Source organism: Temnothorax nylanderi, unplaced genomic scaffold (assembly GCF_030848795.1).
Source record: "Temnothorax nylanderi isolate EJ_2023f unplaced genomic scaffold, tnyl_v1.0 TNYL_tig0003_pilon, whole genome shotgun sequence".
Classification (NCBI taxonomy): Eukaryota; Metazoa; Arthropoda; class Insecta; order Hymenoptera; family Formicidae; genus Temnothorax; species Temnothorax nylanderi.
The window spans coordinates 564,960-586,300 of NW_027249065.1; the positions used below are offsets into that span (position 1 = coordinate 564,960).

Here is a 21,341-nt window from a genome sequence, read left to right on the forward strand (position 1 = left end):
CGGATCAACGTGAGAGAGAGAGAGAGAGAGAGAGAGAGAGAGAGAGAGAGAGAGAGAGAGAGAGAGAGAAAGGGGGGAGATGAATTAATTACGAATAAGATGCCGGTAACACGAGACACACATTATACTTTGCGCGAAAGTAACTTCGTTCTACTTCCTAAGTAGCAAAGCGAATTCGGGGTCTCAGATTCGCACGTATGCTTCAGAACTGTTTTAAAACTGTTAAAAAACAATAAGCTCTTACTTCGCGATTTACCTCGAGAAGATTTCACTCGAGAATGAAATTTCAGTGTATTATAAGCCCCAACTCCTAAGATATCTAGAATACAATTTTCACACAACTTTTGGATTCTTTCTCTTGAATCAGTCACGAGAAAAATTGTGTTCTCCCCGGCCATCCTAGATACTTATAATGCTCCACCTTCCTAAGCGACATTTCGTGAAAGAGATATTAAACGGAGAATATTCAAATATAAGATTTATGAAAGCTACTCGCCAGAGGCTTGAACTGAGTTGTACTCTAATCTTTCGACGACTTTGGCGAGAGAAGTTCCAAAGTTTCTTATCAGCGTGCGCAAGATATATCCCTCGGTATCCGTCTATTGGACCCTTCCTTCGCGGATGAAACAATATCCCTTATCAAGGATTCGTAGTTGCGAGAAGTTCGCGAAAGAAAATTATCCATAATTTTATCTTAATCATCTTAACCACGGGATAGCGATAGGCATTACGATAATCTAGTAACTAACAAAAGCGTGACATTTTATTTCAGAATTAATTTTATCTATTAAATTATAAAGAGCGTAGTATTATAAGACTTTCAAAAATATTCTTCTTTTTACGTTTAATGATCTTTAATTCTCTCTATTTCTTATGTGCATTTGAAATACACAAGAACTTTATTCTCGATGATTAATTTTAATCACAAAGCCACTAATCGCGCGTATAATCTGATTTAAATATTTCCAGTTTGGTCCACGCAAACCAAATTTATCCGGCAAACAGAATCCTATTTAACGCGTCGCGTCCTAATTTAAATATTTAAGGAACTTCAGTTCACGCGTAAATACACACTCAACGGCTTCATTAGCTTCTTTATGGCGCGACGGGAATCCTCTCGGCACGTGCACTTATTCAAAGCGCGCGCAGTGCGAGAGAGAGACATTCGAGATTCAACGTAAAAGTTCCGTGACGTGGCTTTTCGCCTTTTACGAAGTCTGATCTGCGTTGGCATTTCGCAACGCAGTGTGCGTGTCGCATGTGTGTGACGTATGCACGAAGCGCGCGAAACTAAGTTGTCGTTCCTGGTAAAAAAATCCACGCGCACGCGGCACGACGCCACGCGGCGCGCGCGGGCTCACCTCGTGCAAAACAATTGTTTGCTTTCGCAATTAACGCTCGGTCGCCTGCGCCGCGTGCAGTTTTACGCAGATCCGCGCTGTAGATCTAGCCGACACCACGAAATGCATATGGAGCATGGTGCATCGGCTTCCATATCACCGAAATGCGAACTTCCGAGCGAACGGTCGCACCGCGGCAAAACGCGGAACGACTCGACTATTTTTCAATGGAAATTGGAACCGCGACGCTTTCACGCGTTTCTCGTATTTTGCATCGCGAACGACGACTTTAGATTCCACACCTCTCGCGGTATTCCTTCCCGTAAATATTAATCGTATTTGTGCATAAAGTAAAAACTGTAGAAGTACGCGGATACACAGCTTTTTTATTTGATGCTTTTGTAAATTCTAAACTAAAAGTCTTGTGATTTCAAAATTTAATGACATTTTTCCTATTTTTATGTTAAATATCTCATTATCGAGATAGACTAAACTAAAAAAATATTATTATTTATAATTCCTACAAGTTTATAAACACACACACGATGGAAAATCTAATTCTTTGTCCAACTAGTCCATATCGATATTCAAAACTGAAATGGAAACAAGATTACGTTTAAAATTCGTGCGAATGCGATTACGTTTGATATATGATACACTTATCGTTAGTGTACTTTATCAAACAGAAACACTCGATAATTTTATTGGTCTAGCAGATAAGGTACGTTTTATTCATAGTACAAAATTCAAAACAATTCGTTTTCTCGATTCTCGGCTGCACGCGAAAAATCCTATTGTACGTTCGCGACTCTCGCGAATCGCATCACCGCCGTTGGAGAGCATTTGATAACGAGATCTCGTCGCGAACGTCGGAGACGAGGCATCCTGTATCTCGCATCTCCAGCCACGATCATGGATATCCCGGCTCCGCGTCACCGAGATTCCTGCATAATGCCGCAGCCGAGTAGCGCATCACACCCGGCTGTTATGCAGTCCATCTCGTAAACGGACAACGACCCCCCTGTGCATTTCTCGGCGTACGACTTCGCCTCCACTCGCAGCCGTTATTACGGCGGGCGTATATGTTCGTTGGTCCGAGCATATCGAGAAGACGTTGTTGCATAACGACCGCATTTGGAGCAAATCTACTCCACTTAACGCGAGACATTCAAATAAACGAAGTGAATAAAAGTAAAATCGCATAATGTATATGTGTAGTCCATCTATCATTAAATAGAGATTCGATGTTTAGTACACAGAAAAAAAGGAATATTCTTGATTTGAAAATATCTTTAGTTTCAACGTTGGAAAAGTTGGAAATCTTGAAATGAGATTATATTGTGTTAAACAAAGAAAATTCTTGAATGAAGTCATTATATAATTCAACCAAGAAAAAAAAAGTTGAAATTCTTATAAGAATATGTAGATTGTTTCATATATACGCAAGATTACTATAATCTTCTTATAAGAATATCAACATTTTATTTCAACATTTCAACTTTTTATTTCAACAATTTTTTTCTTGGTTGAACTATATAATGAGTTGATTCAAGCAAGTTTTCTTCGTTTAACGCAATATAATCTCATTTCAAGATAATATATTCTTGCGTATATATGAGTAGATATAAACAGTGTTGATTTAACACTTCTTTCTTTTCTGTGTACAACTAGAATCTGAGACACTAATGTATAGGAATTTTTTTATAAATCATTATGTCTATTATGCAATGTAACATCATATCTATTATGCAACGTAATTGTTATAATATTATAGTCTGTATTTATGACATGTCTCTTCTAATAAGATCTAATTATATTTATGTATCTATATTTATCTGTATGTCTTTTATTATAATTCGATCTATATGTAATAATATAAAAATATGATTTTATATATCTATTTATCTATATGTCTCTTAATAATTCGCTCTATAATTATATGTAATAATGTAAAAATATGACTATACAATAAATAATTTGTTCTGCCAATATTTAATAACAAAAGAAGTATTTATTTGTCAAAGGTTGTCGAAATAAATACTTCTTTTGTTAAAAATATGACCTTTAATTTCTATATCTTTTAAGATTTCAATATCTCAGGCTTTAATACTTCTACTTTTTAATTGTTTTTTTCCTCTCGCAAAATTATCTGCATGCGACTTGCATCAACCATAGGTTTCTTCGTTATCGGCTCTGGCGATAAATTTCCTTCTTGATTATAAGTGGGTATTCCCTTATCGTCTATCGTTATCCAAATTTTATTATCAGATACAGATAAAATAGTTACTTTAAGCTTTAAATATAAATTTTGTGTTTCGTTGCATAAAAACAATTTTTTTTAACAGCACTTTAACAACACTTAATAACTTTCCAAACGACATCTTTGATATCAGCATACAAGTAGTAATTTTAGGTTTAAGTATCTCAATTGTGTCGAAGATTAAATCGCAACGATGTCTCTCTCCTTCATGGTTATTTATAATTAGCACGATAAGAATGCTGAAATTTACGCAACACTCATGATAAGATCTACTTTAGTAATCACTGATTTCTACTTCATCTTCTTTTTGATTAAACACACGCATATAATAAAGAACTCCTTCTCCAGGTTGAGTTTTAATAATAGCGTCTCAAGTTTATTGAACAAGATATTTTAAACTATGAAAATAATAGATAAAACAGTACGATAATGTTTCACATATCATTTTGGCAACATGATGAATTTAGTATTTGCTCTCTTTCCACCTTTATATAAAATGTATTTAAATTTCTTTCTATCGAGAAATCAAATTCCAAATCAAATTCTTTGAAAAATGGAAAGGAGAAAAATAAATTAATTAATTATTTTATGAAATAAATTCTAAATATCGTTAAGATCTTCGAGGATTATTTATGTAATTTAGAACTTGAAGAACGAAACATTCTGAATATCACATGAATATATGATCAAAATTTTCAAAATTTGCAATTAATTCAATTGATTTAAATTAATTAACCAAACCTGTTCAACGTGATTATTTCTTTGTGTTATTAAATATATTTATTAATACTGTAGTTAAATTGCCGTATAAAATAATTTCTAAAGTAAAAGTTAACTTTTGTTCCATCAATCAGATAATTTCAGATTTCAAAAGCGATTGTGTCTGGTGAACTTTGCGCTCTAATATATTTTTAAGTTCTTCAAATACAGTATCTGGTAGCGAACAGATTAACAGATGTGCAATGCGTTGTCATTTATCGCTTTACTGCAATAATGAGTAGAAATCGTGATGATACCGCTCGTAGCCGTAATAATCAGTCACCGATCACGATGGCATTATCTCAAAAACGTGCTTCACCGTGTAATCACGTGCTCCGCTCGCACGATTCACGCTCGAGGGACACGCATGGATTGCAGACAAGAGTCTCACCTGTCGCATGTGTCGATAGCTGCGACCAATCGCGATACGTGAATCTTGATTCACACCTCTGGTTTGGGATCAGACATGAATTTGCGATTGGGTAACGAAATTTTACATTTCTACGCTGTTCCTTAAGTACTGTAAATATAATATCTGACGCTATCCGATCTCATGAGACGCCAGCTACCTGTTTACCTGAGGCTTTGTCATCTCGTAAACCCACCGATTGTTGCACAATTTGTAGGAAACGTGCGTCAATCGGCATTACTTTGCTGACAATGTCAACACTCGTTTCGCAAAAGTGTCCCAATCGACATATTTCCAAGCTTTTTAAACGAAATCTTGCACTTTTTATTTTATTCCTGTTTCTTATTTCCCTTTATAAAAATTGAATATAATGCCAACATTTCAATGTCTCATTATATGTTTTACGAGAGAAATATATATCAAATATTAAAAATTTTTAATGCGCGGTTAAGAAAAAAAAAATTTCCTTAATCAATTCCTCGATAATATTATGCAGCCTTCAGTACAACTATCTTAAATCAAGAAATACATCTGCAAGCTATATTAACTAAGCCAATTACAATTAACTCGTGAGAATAAATCATACATGGATTTTCACGTTAACGTTTTTCTTTCTTTAGTTATTGGCCGTAATGCAATTTGCATTAGTTACCCGTACTTAGGAGCAATTATCGCATAATGAATTTGTAGACATTTTTATGAAAAGTTGGAGCGAGACAGACGCACGAGAAAACTCCTTTAATTTCACATAAATAAAAGATGCGGGAGAGATGAAAACGGAATAAATTTTTGAAAAGAGAGTGAGTTTCTCATTAGTGATTGTGAAGCAATACAATTATCGGATATTACCGGATAGATAAGATTATTTAAAATAATAATTAATAATACGAGGATAAGATTACTTAAAATTTTTATAAATCAATTTTATAAATTGATAAATATGTTTTGCACCTTAACTTCATTATTGTTATACATCTAATTAGTATAGAAATATACAAGAAATATGTTTGGACTCACCAAAAGTGTAACGAGACTATCAATAATCAATTGCATTGGCCTCGATAAAACTGCCCATGTCGATATTTCTGAAATAAAAAATTCTACGTAGTACTTAATCTTTAACTAATTAAATAATTACAAGAGTCAAATTGATATTGTTATCAAGATTAAAGAAGCAATTATTATCGTACAAATGGCACTGATATTTCATCTCGCTTTAATAAACGATAAAACGATATTAAACTGCTGTTTCGTATCAAATTAAAAAAACTAATAAATAATTAGACGTATAAAATACACAGCCTATCTTATCTACTTCTGGTATCGAGAAATATTGAAATGGATGTTATATGTACCTTAATAATGTAATAAATGACAATAAACAACAAAAGATAAAACCTGATAATAAAAAATTAAGAAACGCAATTAAGAATATCTCTTGTAGCATAGAAATTCACTACGTTAATGAAATATCATTGACACTAAACATATTTAAATAAAAGATTTATTCCTTCATAATGAATATTACATTAGTAATATAGTATGTTTTAACAGGTGCAGAAAGAATTCAATCTTTAATAGCAAATCGGAAGAAATCAACACAGATATACGTTGATTTTATAATATGAACGACATTTTGCCTTGAAAAATACGCTCAAAAATAGATATAATAAATCAATAGATATCGGTATTTTGCATTAACGTGCGACTGATTACATCAATATTATGCAATAATCAATAGATGCAATAAATCAATAGATTTATATCAGTATTTTGCATTAACGTGCAATTGATTACATCAATACAATATTATATGTATTCCATGAAACGTGTTGTGTTTAATGATCATGTAACATTCATCAACCAACATTTTTTGGAAAGAATATTCAGAAACTAACAATAAGTATTTAGAAATTACAAATTATTATTAGAACATTGTTATTTAAATATAAAATTTTCATCTAGTTTTCATATAGAGAGTTTTCATATAGTTATAAAAAATAACATCACAGAGTAACTTATTACTTTTTGATTAATCATAATTAATCATAAATAATTTTTGATTAATCATAATATGAAGATACTTATATCGTTTCGTTTTTGTTTGTCGACCATTACCTCGACAATAATTTACTATTGGTCTACAAATAAAAGAGCAATGCGCGCGGAGAATGCCTCCTCCAATATAAGAAAAACTAAGGTTGCAACTTGCAACCATGCGAATTAACGGTATTTGTTCTCGCGATAAAGACTACTCAAGTAAATATTCACCTATATTAAGTCCTTTACTTGCACATACGGGGTTTCAAAACTCTCGGTTGTAATTTTAATGTTAAATTCTATTATGTATGCAAAAATTAGAATTATGATAAAAATGAAGAGATGTCAGCGAACGCCCAGACAAAGAAAGATTACGCGGTAAGGTGCCTCGTGCTTTCCGGGTACACGAATGAATCCATAACACGAATATAAGACAAAATGGCAGGGAGCCAGTCAATTACGGTCGGATTAGCACGGTATACGAGGGGGATCCCTCTTCTCTCTCTCTCTCCCTTTCCGCACGCAGAATCCGCGTAGCCAGTGTCCCTTGCACGCTTCGCTACCTCGTGCCGCCACGGCCTTTGAAACGCTATATAAAGTGACAAAGCTGGCTTATTGGCGGGCACGCTCCACTATCCTCGCATCGGCTTTAAACTCGCGCTTTCCGGCCGCATCGCGCGAACCGAAAAGAAGTCAGAGCCGGCCGCGGGCGGCTTTTATTACGGATACTATCGGCGACTGATCGACTGGAGAAGTGGCGAGGTGATTACGAGACGCGATTTAAAGGACGCCGCTCGCTGTGCCGCGTGCTTCATTCCCGACGATGTCACGCTTCAAGACGCGCATTGCCGAGACATCGTTGAATTGACGTATCGACAGGTCCAATCGAATTGACACCGTCGCGTCGTGGTGACACGCCGTATACCGAGTTCCTTTACGACACCTCAGGTAAGTGGTAACTCGGTTTGCCATTTGCTGCGTGCAAGATTAAAGCTGCATCTCGGGGTGCTTGAGGAACACGTGAGAAGATTCGAACAATCAAGCTTGCTGAAGAGGCAGCGAGATAGGAACTAGGTCGGCGAGCGACCCCGTTCGAATGTATACACGTTAATATCGTCAATCCGTATCGTCGTTCAAATAATGTTCTGAAAAATTGTCAATTTAATCTCGCGATAGATTTGATAGAAATAAATAACCGGGAATTTTACCGAATTATTACAAGCCGAATTGGTATAAGCTATTATTAGCGAGTTAAGTAATAATACAGAGAGCTAATTATCTTCCCAAACTTGGAAAATAATGAAATACATTTATTTCTATTCCATTTAAATGAAATAGGTATAATACACTTTCTTAAACATTCTAAATTTTATAAAAAAAAAAATAGAGGACTTAATGCAATTAATACTTAAAAATAAAAATTATCTTGAAATTATCCGATTATCAAAAAATGATTTAAGATTATTGTACACACGGCATGAATATTATCATATAATTTAATAGATATTTATAATAATTATAATGAGATATCTTAACACATACACATCTATATTATTGTTTAATGTCCGAGTATATGGAGGGGTAAAGGTCATAGTGGTATAAGTCAAATTCTTTAAAATATTGACTCGTGTGCATAGATGCAATGTATATATTGTATAGATTGCATCTATGCACACGAGTTAATATTTTTAAAAATTTGACTTACACCACTATGGCCTTTATTCCTCCATATAAAAATAATACAACATATATAAAGTATCATTTTTCTCTTCCTCAACTTGTTAGCAAACAAATTGTTCCTTACATTCTTCCAGATGTCGCATAGAAGGTAAAGATAATCGTGGTCAGCGTGTAATTATACTCAATTATATGCTGTCGTAACCAAACAATTTTCGATCAGGATAACAATACATACATTTCGCAAAGAAACTACGAAGTTATACAATAGTTGTGTGTTTCGCTTCAAAAACGGAAAATTACAAACAGAATTGTGCGCAAAGTACTTGCAAGCGTTTATGTAAACGTGGGAAAAGTGTGCAAGAAGAATCGCAAAGCCGATCGAGCCAGAACTCCCCGGTATAAGTAGGATACATTTGTCATTATAGTAATTTTATTAGCTTGGTAATTGACTCTTATATACAGTTCCCCTTTATCACCTATGATGATCGTTTAATGCAAAGCTAATGGTGCGTTAAATTAGGAACAGCTGATCGCGTCGAGTGAGCCACAATTTATGCTGACTATAGTATTAGTAGGGTAAAAGACCATATTACTAACAATATCCACATTATTGTCAATCAAATTTTAAATGCTTTTTTAAAATATAAAACTTATATCTTACATTATTTTATTATATTTCAATAGAATTCTGAACAAGTCTAATTAGTGTTATAGCAACTAATTAAAAATAAAAGCCAATCCACTAATTAAAAAAAAACTTACAGATTTTGACATTTCCTTGAAAATTCTCAAGAACTAATTATGTGTACATAGTTTATTCACATTTAAGTTAGTCTCAGTTTAATGATTTAGAGATCATTAATAAATTATTGATACAGTGTGCATGAAACAAAGAGAATTATCAATAAGAATTTTTATTCGATCTAACTGACCCACATTTATTAATTATAATCCTCACGACATTCCGACCATTAATTTTGGCCCTCTCAAGTGTAAATCTGATAAATAAGTCATAAAATCAGTAATGTAGTAATGCAGTAATCAAATTTCTATCGTTCGCTATTGAGTGGTGCTATGTTTCTTAATACTATTTTCATAAGTTTTATAAAATTGAGACATTGTTACTGTTACATGTATTATTTTACCGTCTATATGACACACACACGGAACATCTTTCAGATTTATGACTTGTTTTGGTGCAATGTCATGACTAGTGAGATGTTTGTTGAAGGCTGCATTATACTGCGTTTATGACTTAGATTTACACTTAAAAAGGACCAAAGCCAATGATTGCAATGTCTAACGATTATAATTAATAAACGTGACCAGTGGGTCGAGTAAAAATCCTTATTGTTAATTATTTACTGGCAAACCAAAGTTTCTAATTTGGTTTAAAGAGAATTATGTAAAAACCTAATCAGAAAAATGTACTATTAAAATAATAAGAATAATTGAACCAACATTTCTAAATTTAATAAAAATAATAATAATTTAATAATAACTTTGACAATGAACAATAAATATAATTTTACTCATCATTAATAATAAGATACAAAAAGGAAAATTCCTCTCTATAGAATAATAATGATGAATTTTTTATTTATTGCAGAGAAAAAACATTCACAATGAAGCACTACATTCTATTACTTTGCATCGTGGCAGCTCTTCGAGATTCCGAAGCGATACGTAAAGGATCCACGGATTATGAAGGTTTGTTATAATCGTCATACTATAAAATAATTGACATATATTCAAATTAGATGCCAAAGTTCTTAAATAAATACCACAAACATAAGTTTAAGATTTCATGTTCTTCAAATTTTCATAATTATAATATTAATAAGCATATGTCCGTTGCAAATTTTAAACGTGCCTATAATAAATATATAAAAAAATTTCAAAGTACTCTTTTGCGTCATTCATTGATAAATTTCTGGAAAAAAGCAGATTGTGCTTTGATCGGTCAAATCAAAGTTACGTAAATTTTGTCGTATCATAAAAAATCGATAAAATAATATGCGAAGTTCGGTCTTCATCGATCAGTATCGATACCTAAGGTTTTTCCGCATCGATATTGGTTTGTTAAATAACAAGCTGTTTATGTGTTATTGCAAGTTATAAATTTAGGGATATATCTCACAAAATAGCTTTTGTCAATACAAAATTGTTCATTGATAACAACATTATTATTTTAATTTCCAAAATCAATAAGCACACAGCGCAAATGTCTTAAACTTAATTTACACATATTGATTAGTAACTTAACTTTGATCAAATTTTACTTTATCTTTTTCTATATAGATAAAACTTCTATCGTAGATAAAATTACATTTTAGATAGTATTATAATTATTAAGAGATAATGGAAGACTTCTCATTATTCCTTCAAATATTTTTTTCAATATTTTTAAATTTTCGGTTTTAATTCCGTCCTATCCGTCCTATCACGATCAATCGATTGTATTCCTTGGCAACGAAGCGAAATTCTGATCTCTTATCAGATATGTCCTTCTGGCTGAAGTCCGGCCAAGAAACCCTGCACAGAATCCTGTCGGAGCAGAAAAACGAGAATCGTGCCAAAAACGTGATCATCTTCATCGGGGACGGTATGGGCCTGTCCACCATTACGTCCGGTCGAATCTATATAGGTCAGCTCAATGGCCAAAGCGGTGAAGAATACCAACTCGCGTTCGAGAAATTCTCCAACACCGGCCTCGCCAAGGTAGACATTCAAATTGCATCGATCGTGCCTTCAATCTCGACGGGGCGGTCTCGCGAGGCGCAACGATATTGGGAAATCCCGTCACGTTAAGCCGCTTAATTCCGCGCCTTTGATAAGGACGCCGCGTCTATCCTCGACAAGAAAATACGACAAACACGATGTTCGCATTACAATTAATCTCCATCGATCTTCTGATTGCTCCCCAAGCATGAGAATTTGTTAACTTATATCACGCCTCTACATTGACGTAATATATTTTATCACGCTACCGGAAAAGATAAACGTGACAACGATTACAATATATCGGTCGAGTCTCGTGCTTCGAAAATTTCGATTGATGCCGATAATGTACGAGAGATTATTTCCTTAAACCGAACACTCGTTATCGGTTATCGAAACTACATCACACGTTAAATACAAATATCTCACAATTATCATACATTTGTAGACTTACAACGTAGACAAGCAAGTACCGGATTCGGCGGGGACGGCAACTGCTATATTTTCTGGCGTAAAAACCAAATACAGGCTTATTGGACTGGATGCCAGAGCCGAAAATAGCAAATGTGATAAGAAAATCAACGCATTAAGCAAAGTCACCACGGTAGCTGATTGGGCGCAGCAATCCGGCATGGATACTGGTGAGAGCTTTGACCTTTGAAAACTATAATATATCTTTCTTCTCCATTAACTAAAAGATTTAAAACTGTCTACACCTTCTAGTTTTGCATAAATTATTTCTCATAAGATTATCTCATTCTATCTGGAGTCATTAGCTTAGAATTATTTATGGAGCTATAAGAAAATAATTTTAGGCGAGGAAGTTTTTATGATTGAACATTTCGTCTGCATTATAAGCAACCACACCGAAAAAAAATCTCAAGCTAACTAAGAACTCGGCTGTGACAATAGAGCTGCTATTACTCGCGGTTTGAAACTTCGTTCGGTCGACAAATTTCGAGTGCATAATCAATAATAGTCATTCAACACAGTCAGATCAAACCTTGACATAAATCTGTGCTTCAGATTTAAGTATTTCAAATATTCTTGGAAAGTAGAAACCGATCAGAAGAAACAGATCGAAATCTCTCATGCATCGCCGACCGTTGTCGGTTGATTAAACTCTTGACTAAGCGAATTTTTCTACACGGTATGACATTGAGATAAGAAATCTATCAATTTTTATCATCAACATATAATAAGCTTAAGCGATCAAGTTTAGTATTGTACGCATGATCACATTATGTATGGATTATTAAAAATATGATTTTAATTTTTTAATTTAATTTCATAAATTTTCTTGTCGGTGGATATAATTTATTCATCGTGCATACGTAGTAAATTTGATCATGATCGTTTGATAATACATATCTCGTATTTATAATTACAATTTATATTAAACAAACAAATCCAAATTGAAATCATGCTAATAATTCAAAGTTAATCTTACGAAATATATAATTTATATATTTGATGCTAACTTCTCTCTGGTTTAATGAAATTAATATTTATTTCTTTATGTAACCACCGTTTTTCAGGCAAAAGCTTAAAAACGCGCTTTCGCTGAGAATTTATCAAATTTAAACTGAGGAAACTAGACTGAAGAAACATTTAGATTATTGAGGATATTTTTAGAAGCGGCAGTCGAATATAAATTGTACTCACGTGATATACGAATGATTACGAGTATCAATCCTATAGAGAACACGTGTCATGCGTGATCGGCTATTTCATTAACATAAGTGTTAGTCTGAATGAACCTTGTTGAAGTCATACACCACAGTGAAAGTATACTCAATAAACGAGGAGGTCATAAGCCGACCTTCTACCGTGTCGCGGACGATCGGTCGGCCATGACTGATTTCTACTTTGGCAAAATAATGGAAGCTTTTTACATGACTCGCTGATTAGTATTTAACGCATTCGTTTCCCATTGTATCTTGACCTTCGCCACTGGTCATTTTTTCGTTACGTTGCTCTGCATGAATAAATCATCAGCGTACAGTCAGAATATGCGCGTCGAAATCCAATATAAGTATCTTTACAAATTGCAACATAATATATAGCATACATATACTTTATGTGACAGAAGTTTTATATTTATAACATATTATATCACGTTATTTTTAGGATTCTAATCTATGAAATTACTGAAGACTTTTAATTCTAATCATTCTTATTGCTATTCAGAAGTAAACAAATTTAAGAAATAACTCGTGCATAATTAATTAACAGGATTTGTTACCACTACTCGCATCACCCATGCCACTCCGGCGGGACTTTACGCGCACATTAATCATCGAGATTGGGAATCCGATAGTGACGTACCGAAGGATCAACAATCATGCATTAAAGACATCGCAAGACAACTCATTGAGGATGAACCAGGAAGTCAGTTTAAGGTAATTTATCGCATCTGCGCATCTTTACATTTGTATAGATCAATATAATTTCAAATCTAACAGATTAACAGCAAATAGAAATTGTGTATAATAAATACACAATAGAACATGATAATAAAAAAAGTATTAGTATCGTTAAAGAAAATGATTTATCACATTATAGAAATATCCACAATGGGAAATATATAATCCACCTATCAAGCTTATTCTGCTTCGTAACGTTTTTCTAGAGATCTACGATATAATATCCTGTTTTTTATTCAAATAATCTAAATTCGCTATTGCAATTTGAATCTAATATTGAATCCATATCTTTTAAAAGGTTATCTTGGGTGGCGGAGCACAAAAAATGGGCTTGAAATTGAATACGAATGATTTCTCGCGATCTGATGGCAGAAACTTAGTAGACGAATGGCAAGCGAGTCATCCCAAAGGAAGAGCCGTCACCAACATGCAGGACCTCATGTCCATCGATATAGGTAACACATCGCACATCTTTGGTGTTTTCTCACCTGGTCACATGCCCTACCACGCCGTGAAGACTGACGAGATACCCTCGCTAGCGAATATGACGACGCAGGCCATACGATTGCTGAAGAAGAACAAAAATGGATTTCTGCTAATGGTCAGTAACACTGTCCAACAAAAAATTACTTTCTTTTCGAACACAAGAAAAAAGATAATCATTTCCCGTAGTTTTTCGGTGCTAAATATAATCTCGTTTATTAAATTGCTCCAGTTTGAATTTAAATAACGTAATTAAAAAATAATCAATATCATCACATAAGGCAAATAAGAGCAGCACGCCGTTATTAAAGCGAGAGATATAAAATAATAAATTTTTCGTGTATTTCCAAGTACACAAATTTTCTTAAAAAATATTTGATAGATCCTTAAGTCGTAACTGCATATCACATATCATAGTAGAACAAAATATTGAAATTGTCCCTTTTTTTAATTTTAACACAAATTTGTGAAGTGATAAACAAATTTGGTAAACATGATAATTTTCAGCGTCCAAAAAACTGTGAGAAACGATTACCTTCGTTCTTGGTTTTTTTTTCCATTGAACAGTGTAGTCACCGCTGAACAGCATTGAATATTTATAACGGACGTAAGTCAGATTGCTACGGACGGGCCTTATAGGATAATGCCCTCGATGAATATTAAAACGACATTAATGAAACGAAATCGAGACTACACATCAAGGAATCCTGACGGATACACGATAATGCTATTCTTATGCAAATTACGCGTTGATGACCATTTTCGTGTAATGCGTTCTTACAATTAGCCATTTGTTCTTAGACTTCATCTTCCCGGATGCATGTCGAGGTCGTGCTATTTGAGCGCATAATTCTACGCATAATTTGAGAGCGCTGCAATCTTGTTCTGTTTTCAAAGTATCGCGCAGAGCGTAACTCGAAATTGGAATATTAACAGTGAACTGATAGTTTTTCTTTTTTTCAACTATTCTTCGATCTTTCAGGTCGAGAGTGGCAAAATCGATTTGGCCCACCACGGCAATTGGGCGAAACTGGCACTGCGCGAGTTGTACGAACTCGACGAGGCAGTTAAGGTGGCTCTACGGCTGTTAAATATGGAAGAAACGTTAATCATCGTCACAGCCGATCACTCGCATTCGTTCACACTGAACGGATATCCCGAGAGAGGCAACGATATCCTTGGTTTCGCCAGCAAATCATCTAGCAGGGAAGCCTACGAAACGCTCTCCTACGCTAACGGTCCAGGATTCTACTACCATCGAAGAAACGACAGCAGCAACAACGTCAACGAGACCTGGAGAAAAGTCGAGGAAGATCAGACTCGCGACGAACCCTTCTACAGGCACTTTGCTGGCAAATACCTCAAGGACGAGACTCACGGCGGAGAAGATGTCGGGGTTTATGCTACCGGTAAAAAATGCAATTTTCTTAATAAATTTCTGCTAATAATTCTGCTAATAATTTTAGAAAACGATGGGATAAATAATATCTTTTGCAGGCTCCTATTCGCACCTGTTCCGAGGTACTTTTGAGCAAAATTACATTGCTCACGCCGTAGCGTATGCGGCATGCTTTAAAGACTGGCCGTCTCATTGTGACAGCGCTTATCGTCGTTACTTTTACGACGTCAATATGGCACCACCAAACTCTAAGAAAAATTCAGCCGGACAAAACACGGTATCGTTTGCGATAATAATAACTTTCCTGTTTACGGCGATCTTTATACAACTGTGATAAACGTCATTACATTTTCTTTTCGTTAGCCAAATAACTAATGATGCGCCGTGAGAAGAATTCATTTCGAGTAATAAATCATATTTATTTAAGTACAAAAAAATATTTAAGAGATATCCTTTTCTTGTGTCTTTATCGAGAGGAGTATTCCAACTTCAAATCTTGATATACATATAATATGACGCAATAAGGTTTCTTTTGCGATGCAGATCTGCGATATTTGTAATAGACTAAACAAGTTATGATTGCAAATACCATATACGATTTTACTGTAATCTCCTTTTACTGTAATCTCTTTAAATTCCTATGTTTCTCATGGATGTAATTACATTTTGACGATATATTATTATCTATAATTTTATTTATTGTTTAGAGTTCAACAAATAATCGTGATTATTGATCGCGGGTTTCATATGAACACGAGTAACACGATGATCTTTTTGGGTTATTGCAGCAATGATGACGAATTTATTTTCAAGCATGGACAAACTTGGATGGCATTATCCACGTATTAAACACAAGTTTACAGGATTTCAAAATAATGATAGGAAAGTGCTAACAGCCGTATGACTTCGTAATATAATACATTGCCATGTTTTAGACGAAGGTGATATTACCATTAAATTATCGCGAACAAAATTCTGTCTAGTACTTTTTATACGAAATACGTAAGGTTGTATAAAATAAGTAAAATTGCTGTAATATAGAAAATCATCCTTCGAAATATAAGAGAAATGAAATAGTTTTTATGTACTTTAACATGTTACTTATACAAAATAAATATAAACTTATGTATATACTAGCGCATTGTATATCACAGTATATTTTGTTACAAACTGATAAAACAATTTCTGACCTGGATGCCTTAATCATACATAAATTATACATAAATTATAATATGATTATGGATGAAATAAAGTTTCTCGTTACATTGTTTGTAAAGTTTACGTAATTATAATTATTTAAATACATAAATAATACATGAGCGAGACAATAAATCACTTAATATTGTAGATTAAGTACAAATTTGATCCAATTCGGAATAGGGACAACTATGATAACAAAAAATATTTAGCGAGTTGTCAAATTTTATGTGGTTATCATATTGTACATATAATCTCTTTATGAATTTCACATACATTTGCATGCATATAAAATAGAAGTAGTACTAGAAATTAAAAGAGATATAGAAGCAAATGTAAAATATTCTAGGAAAGTATTCGTGCGGAATTAAGTATAAAATAACTTTAAGAAAAATATCCCTTTCAACCTTGCTTATGATTTTCCTCTAACAATAACGAGATAATAATTTTTATAGATAAGTGGCGCCGTATCGTCACTGACAAAATTTCTGTCGGGTTTGATCGAAGCGAATGGATTTCTTCGTGGCTCCAAAATTGTCTCTACATCAGCGATTGATTTTATCCTGATCATCTCTCGAGGAATTTCCTGCTTCGTGTAAGACGTCACGCAAACGGGGACTTTCGTTTTACAGAATTCTCGTATCGTCTCCGGCCACGTGTCCTTACCTTCAAAACCAGTTTCGCGATAAAGACCCGGATTAAAGAGACACACGAGGTGCGGTTCTACGAACTGTTTGGAACGACAGAAATCGTGATAGACTTTTCCAGGATGGAACGAAACGTTTACTCGTCGACCGGACGATTTGCAAGTCGAACAGATCTTCACAGCGGTCAACAGGTCTAACGGCACCACCGGCAAACTCAGTTCCGGACCGATGAACATCAATTTGAGATGCTTTAAATTCGGAAGGAGGTGCAGAAAGAGTTTTTCCCACACATGCAGATTTATACATTCGAATTGAAACTCGGCACCTATCACGTGGACCACGAAAGTATCGATAGTCTTCCAATTCAGGCAAGAAATTTGCATGGAATACAAAGCCGTCAATGGAATGGTCGATATATGAGAGAGACTGCAATACGTGTAGCAATCCATATCGCAATAATATGTCGAGTGACCGTAAAGCTGTGCCATTAACAAATCAAAATTATCCGGCAGATAAAACGGTCCTTTCTGGAAGGTATCCGGAATCTCGGGATCAACGTGACCGACTTTGTGCTGCATGAACAGTACCCTGCGAAACACCTGAAACTCTCGACACGACTCTTCGTGTCCGCCGTCATGATTCTCGCAGAATAAACCGATTCCGCAAGTCGGACAGCATTTCAAAGTCGTCGAGAAGCGACGACAGCTGCAACAAACGCGAGGATAAAGAAGGATCTCCTTTTCCCAGAGCTGGAGAAGCCTGTCCAAGCGATACTGTACTATTTCGATCAATTTCAGCCGATAAACGCGATAATCGTCCGCGCTGAGTTCCGACAGTGACGACAAACCACCTCCGATCGTGCAGATTTCAGTGAGAACTTTACACAGGTCGCGATGCTTCGGCCGGTCTTGCTTCATATGTTTGACGGTGCAGTAAGACACCATGCCGCAAAATCCGCAGATCTCCTCCGCTCGTTCTATGCAGATCGGACATAGGTTCGACACGAAGACAAAACGCGGCCAGAAGTTCAGCTCGATAGTGTCCTCTTCGTCGCTGTCGTCCGACGAGCGATGCTGCATCGAATGCACGAGTGGCAATTTCAAGCGTGAATAAACGTCGATAGCTTCGGCAATGAAAAGATTTTCTTTACTTTGCTTCATTGCTTCTTTTTCGTCGGAATTTGAATTTTCTGTCACCTCACTCTTGCAAATTTTCTGAATGACGATTCTTTTCGAATTCTTTTTTCTACGACCCATCGTCAAAACTGAAACAACGAAACAAGATAAATGCAACGAAAGCGGATTTTTATAACAATAACAAATAGAATCAATTTGTTTCAACTAAGTAAGCGATCGCATTACGTTATAATTAATACCTCAAATTGTATATGAGAGGTGAAAAAAATAGCTTATGCAATTAAAAATGATTCTATTTGTTCGAAAGCAATTGCGATTACATAATATATCGCGGTGTTACGCATACGAGTATTTTAGCGTTTCAAGCGCGAAACACGATTGGTTACATAACTGCGTCCCGTCGAAGAACATATCTAAACCATTATTTTAGAATATTACAACACGGAGGTCACGCGTTCGTAATTAATAAACCGGGTGTACCGCAAACGCAAATAATTAAACCCAACCGCGACAGGTTCTACTTGCGTTTAATGACCTATTCTACATCTCTCGAAAAGAGAAAACAATTATCTTCCAATTTAGCACACCGTATTCCACTATACGTTACGCTATCATTGAAACGAGAAATCATTCATTTGCAATTTTAAATGCATTACTAACATTACTACCCTCCGCGTATATTAACAAAATAAATCATAATAAAATAATAACTGGCATAACAAATTATTAAAAATTAATTAAAAACTTAAATACTTACCTTCGAAGATTCTTCACTCTTCAGAAACAACGATTATTCAATAGTTAAAAAATATTATGTACAACGTAAAGAGCGTTGCGTTAATAATGATACCACTATTATCGAGATTATCTTGATTTTGAAATTCCCTCGTAACTTAGAGAAGCGACTTAACGTCACGATTTGATTTGGTCGAGGACCAGACACCTCGACCGTTCAAGGCGCTGCGAGGTATTATCAGGGCTGCTAGTACGTCGATGGGCACTATGCCTAGTCGCCCAGACATAAGGTATTTCAAGCACCGTACTGAGAATAAACTTTATTCGAAGACGAATAGCCAAATGAGCGACGTTTTTCTCGAAAGAGAGAGAAAGAGAGTGGTATATTTCGAAGCAACCGACACATCAACTGAAATAATAAACGGTAACAGAACTTTGACGTCCCAATTTGTAAGCATAATGCATTTAGTACATCTGATATGAATAATATAACTTCTATACGAGAATTAATTACGAGTGTTGTGTGTGTATGTGTGTGTGCATGCGCGTTTTACGTCCACAAGCTATTATTAACGTTACAGATGATATTGTCACGAATGCAAATTTATCCTATCATCCTCGACATTCGCGAAGAGCGCACGTGTCAAGGAAATAATCAATTTAAAAATAATTATCCATTTAATAATTAATATTAAAGTAGAAGTGATTATGTTAAAACAAAATATTTGAAGATAAGTAGATTATTTTTGTGATAAGTTTGTGAATTTTTATTCGTTGATTTTCAGCCTTAAATGTAACCATATCTTACTATTAAATTTTGTGAAATTTTTTTTAAGAATTATTAAAATGTGCAAGAAACTCACCTAGTGCAGCAATACGTTCGCAGATATAATTAATGCAAAAATGGCAGAAATTAAGATATTAAAGTTTATAGTATTTAGAAAAGTACATGTATATTTTTTTATATGTATTTGAAACACTTAAAAATATTACTATAATTTTTTCATAATTTTCCGTTATCTATATAATATAGATGCAGACGTATATATATATATATATATAATATAAGCAATAATCTGTTTTTATCTTCTAATTGTGTATTCCAATTTGCAATATTACAGATAAAGTATCTTATTTCACGAACATCGATAAATGTAAATACAAAATATTTTTATTCCCAATTTTTCATTTTTCCCTTCATTTTAATATCAATTAAAATATTTTTTGATATATTCTTTTATTTTTTATTATTACACTGAAAAAAAAAGATTTAGATCCAAGAAAATATTTATTTAGATACTGCCAATAACTTATTTACTTAATATAATTACATATTTATTTAAAATTAGATATTTTTACTTAAATTAAGTAAAAATATGTAATTATATTAAGTAAATAAGATATTGGCAGTATCTAAATAAATATTTTCTTGGATCTAAATATTTTTTTTTCAGTATAATACAAAAGTATATATATATATATATATATATATATTTATACTCTATGTATAATAGTATGTGTATTATAAAAATATATATAAATATAAAAATATAAAAATATTTTAATAAATAGATAAATAAATATAAAATATTTATCTATCCACTAAATATTTTTTTATATTATATATTTACATATATGTATGTATATGTATATACGTGACGCATATGTATAGGTATATATTCTTTAGTTTTTCAGTTTTATTTTTCAATATTTTACTCTACCTTATTCTGTTGCTCTACGCAAGCAGCATCTCTTTTAGCCACATATAAAATTGACCTATTAGCCACATAACTTTCTCAACATTTTAAATTACTTCATAAATTTCGCACTTAGTAGTCTAATCCAGCCATGAAATCGCTACAATTTCAGTAGATTCAAATTTCGATGCTATAGACACGCAAAAGTGGCCCTTACGTGCGCTCGAGAAATCTTTCGTGGCGTCAAAAATTATTATCATTTTCATCCATTCAATCGTCCTATATTTATGGGCCGATCGTCCACATATAGCGTCCGCTATTCATCGTACGTCTCCAAGACGAGAATTTCTCAAGCGCACCGAAGCTCAGCGCAATCACATCGCTTTTAATCCACGATTTAATAAGCGTCATA

General features: G+C 34.0%; 2 protein-coding genes across 3 annotated transcripts; one reads left to right on the forward strand and one right to left on the reverse strand.

The window, feature by feature from the left end:
• Positions 1–7,423: 7,423 nt before the first annotated feature.
• Positions 7,424–16,648, forward strand: LOC139770694 (alkaline phosphatase 4-like). 2 transcript variants are annotated; one of them, XM_071702822.1, is made up of 9 exons: positions 7,425–7,756; positions 10,098–10,198; positions 10,989–11,209; positions 11,658–11,850; positions 13,445–13,611; positions 13,934–14,236; positions 15,101–15,527; positions 15,616–15,794; positions 16,306–16,648. In XM_071702822.1, exons 2-9 carry the CDS (start codon positions 10,114–10,116, stop codon positions 16,309–16,311), a joined length of 1,581 nt encoding a protein of 526 aa, XP_071558923.1. In that variant the 5' UTR covers positions 7,425–7,756; positions 10,098–10,113; the 3' UTR covers positions 16,312–16,648. The 2 variants fall into 2 exon arrangements, with proteins under 2 accessions (XP_071558916.1, XP_071558923.1); XM_071702815.1 differs by having other exon boundaries at positions 7,424–7,756; positions 15,616–16,648.
• On the reverse strand, positions 16,503–19,527 carry LOC139770712 (uncharacterized). Its single transcript, XM_071702830.1, has 2 exons — positions 19,255–19,527; positions 16,503–18,625 (listed from the first exon to the last, which is right to left on the reverse strand). The coding sequence occupies exon 2, from the start codon at positions 18,615–18,617 to the stop codon at positions 17,127–17,129; it is 1,491 nt and encodes a 496-aa protein (XP_071558931.1). The 5' UTR covers positions 18,618–18,625; positions 19,255–19,527; the 3' UTR covers positions 16,503–17,126.
• Between the last annotated feature and the right edge of the window lie 1,814 nt (positions 19,528–21,341).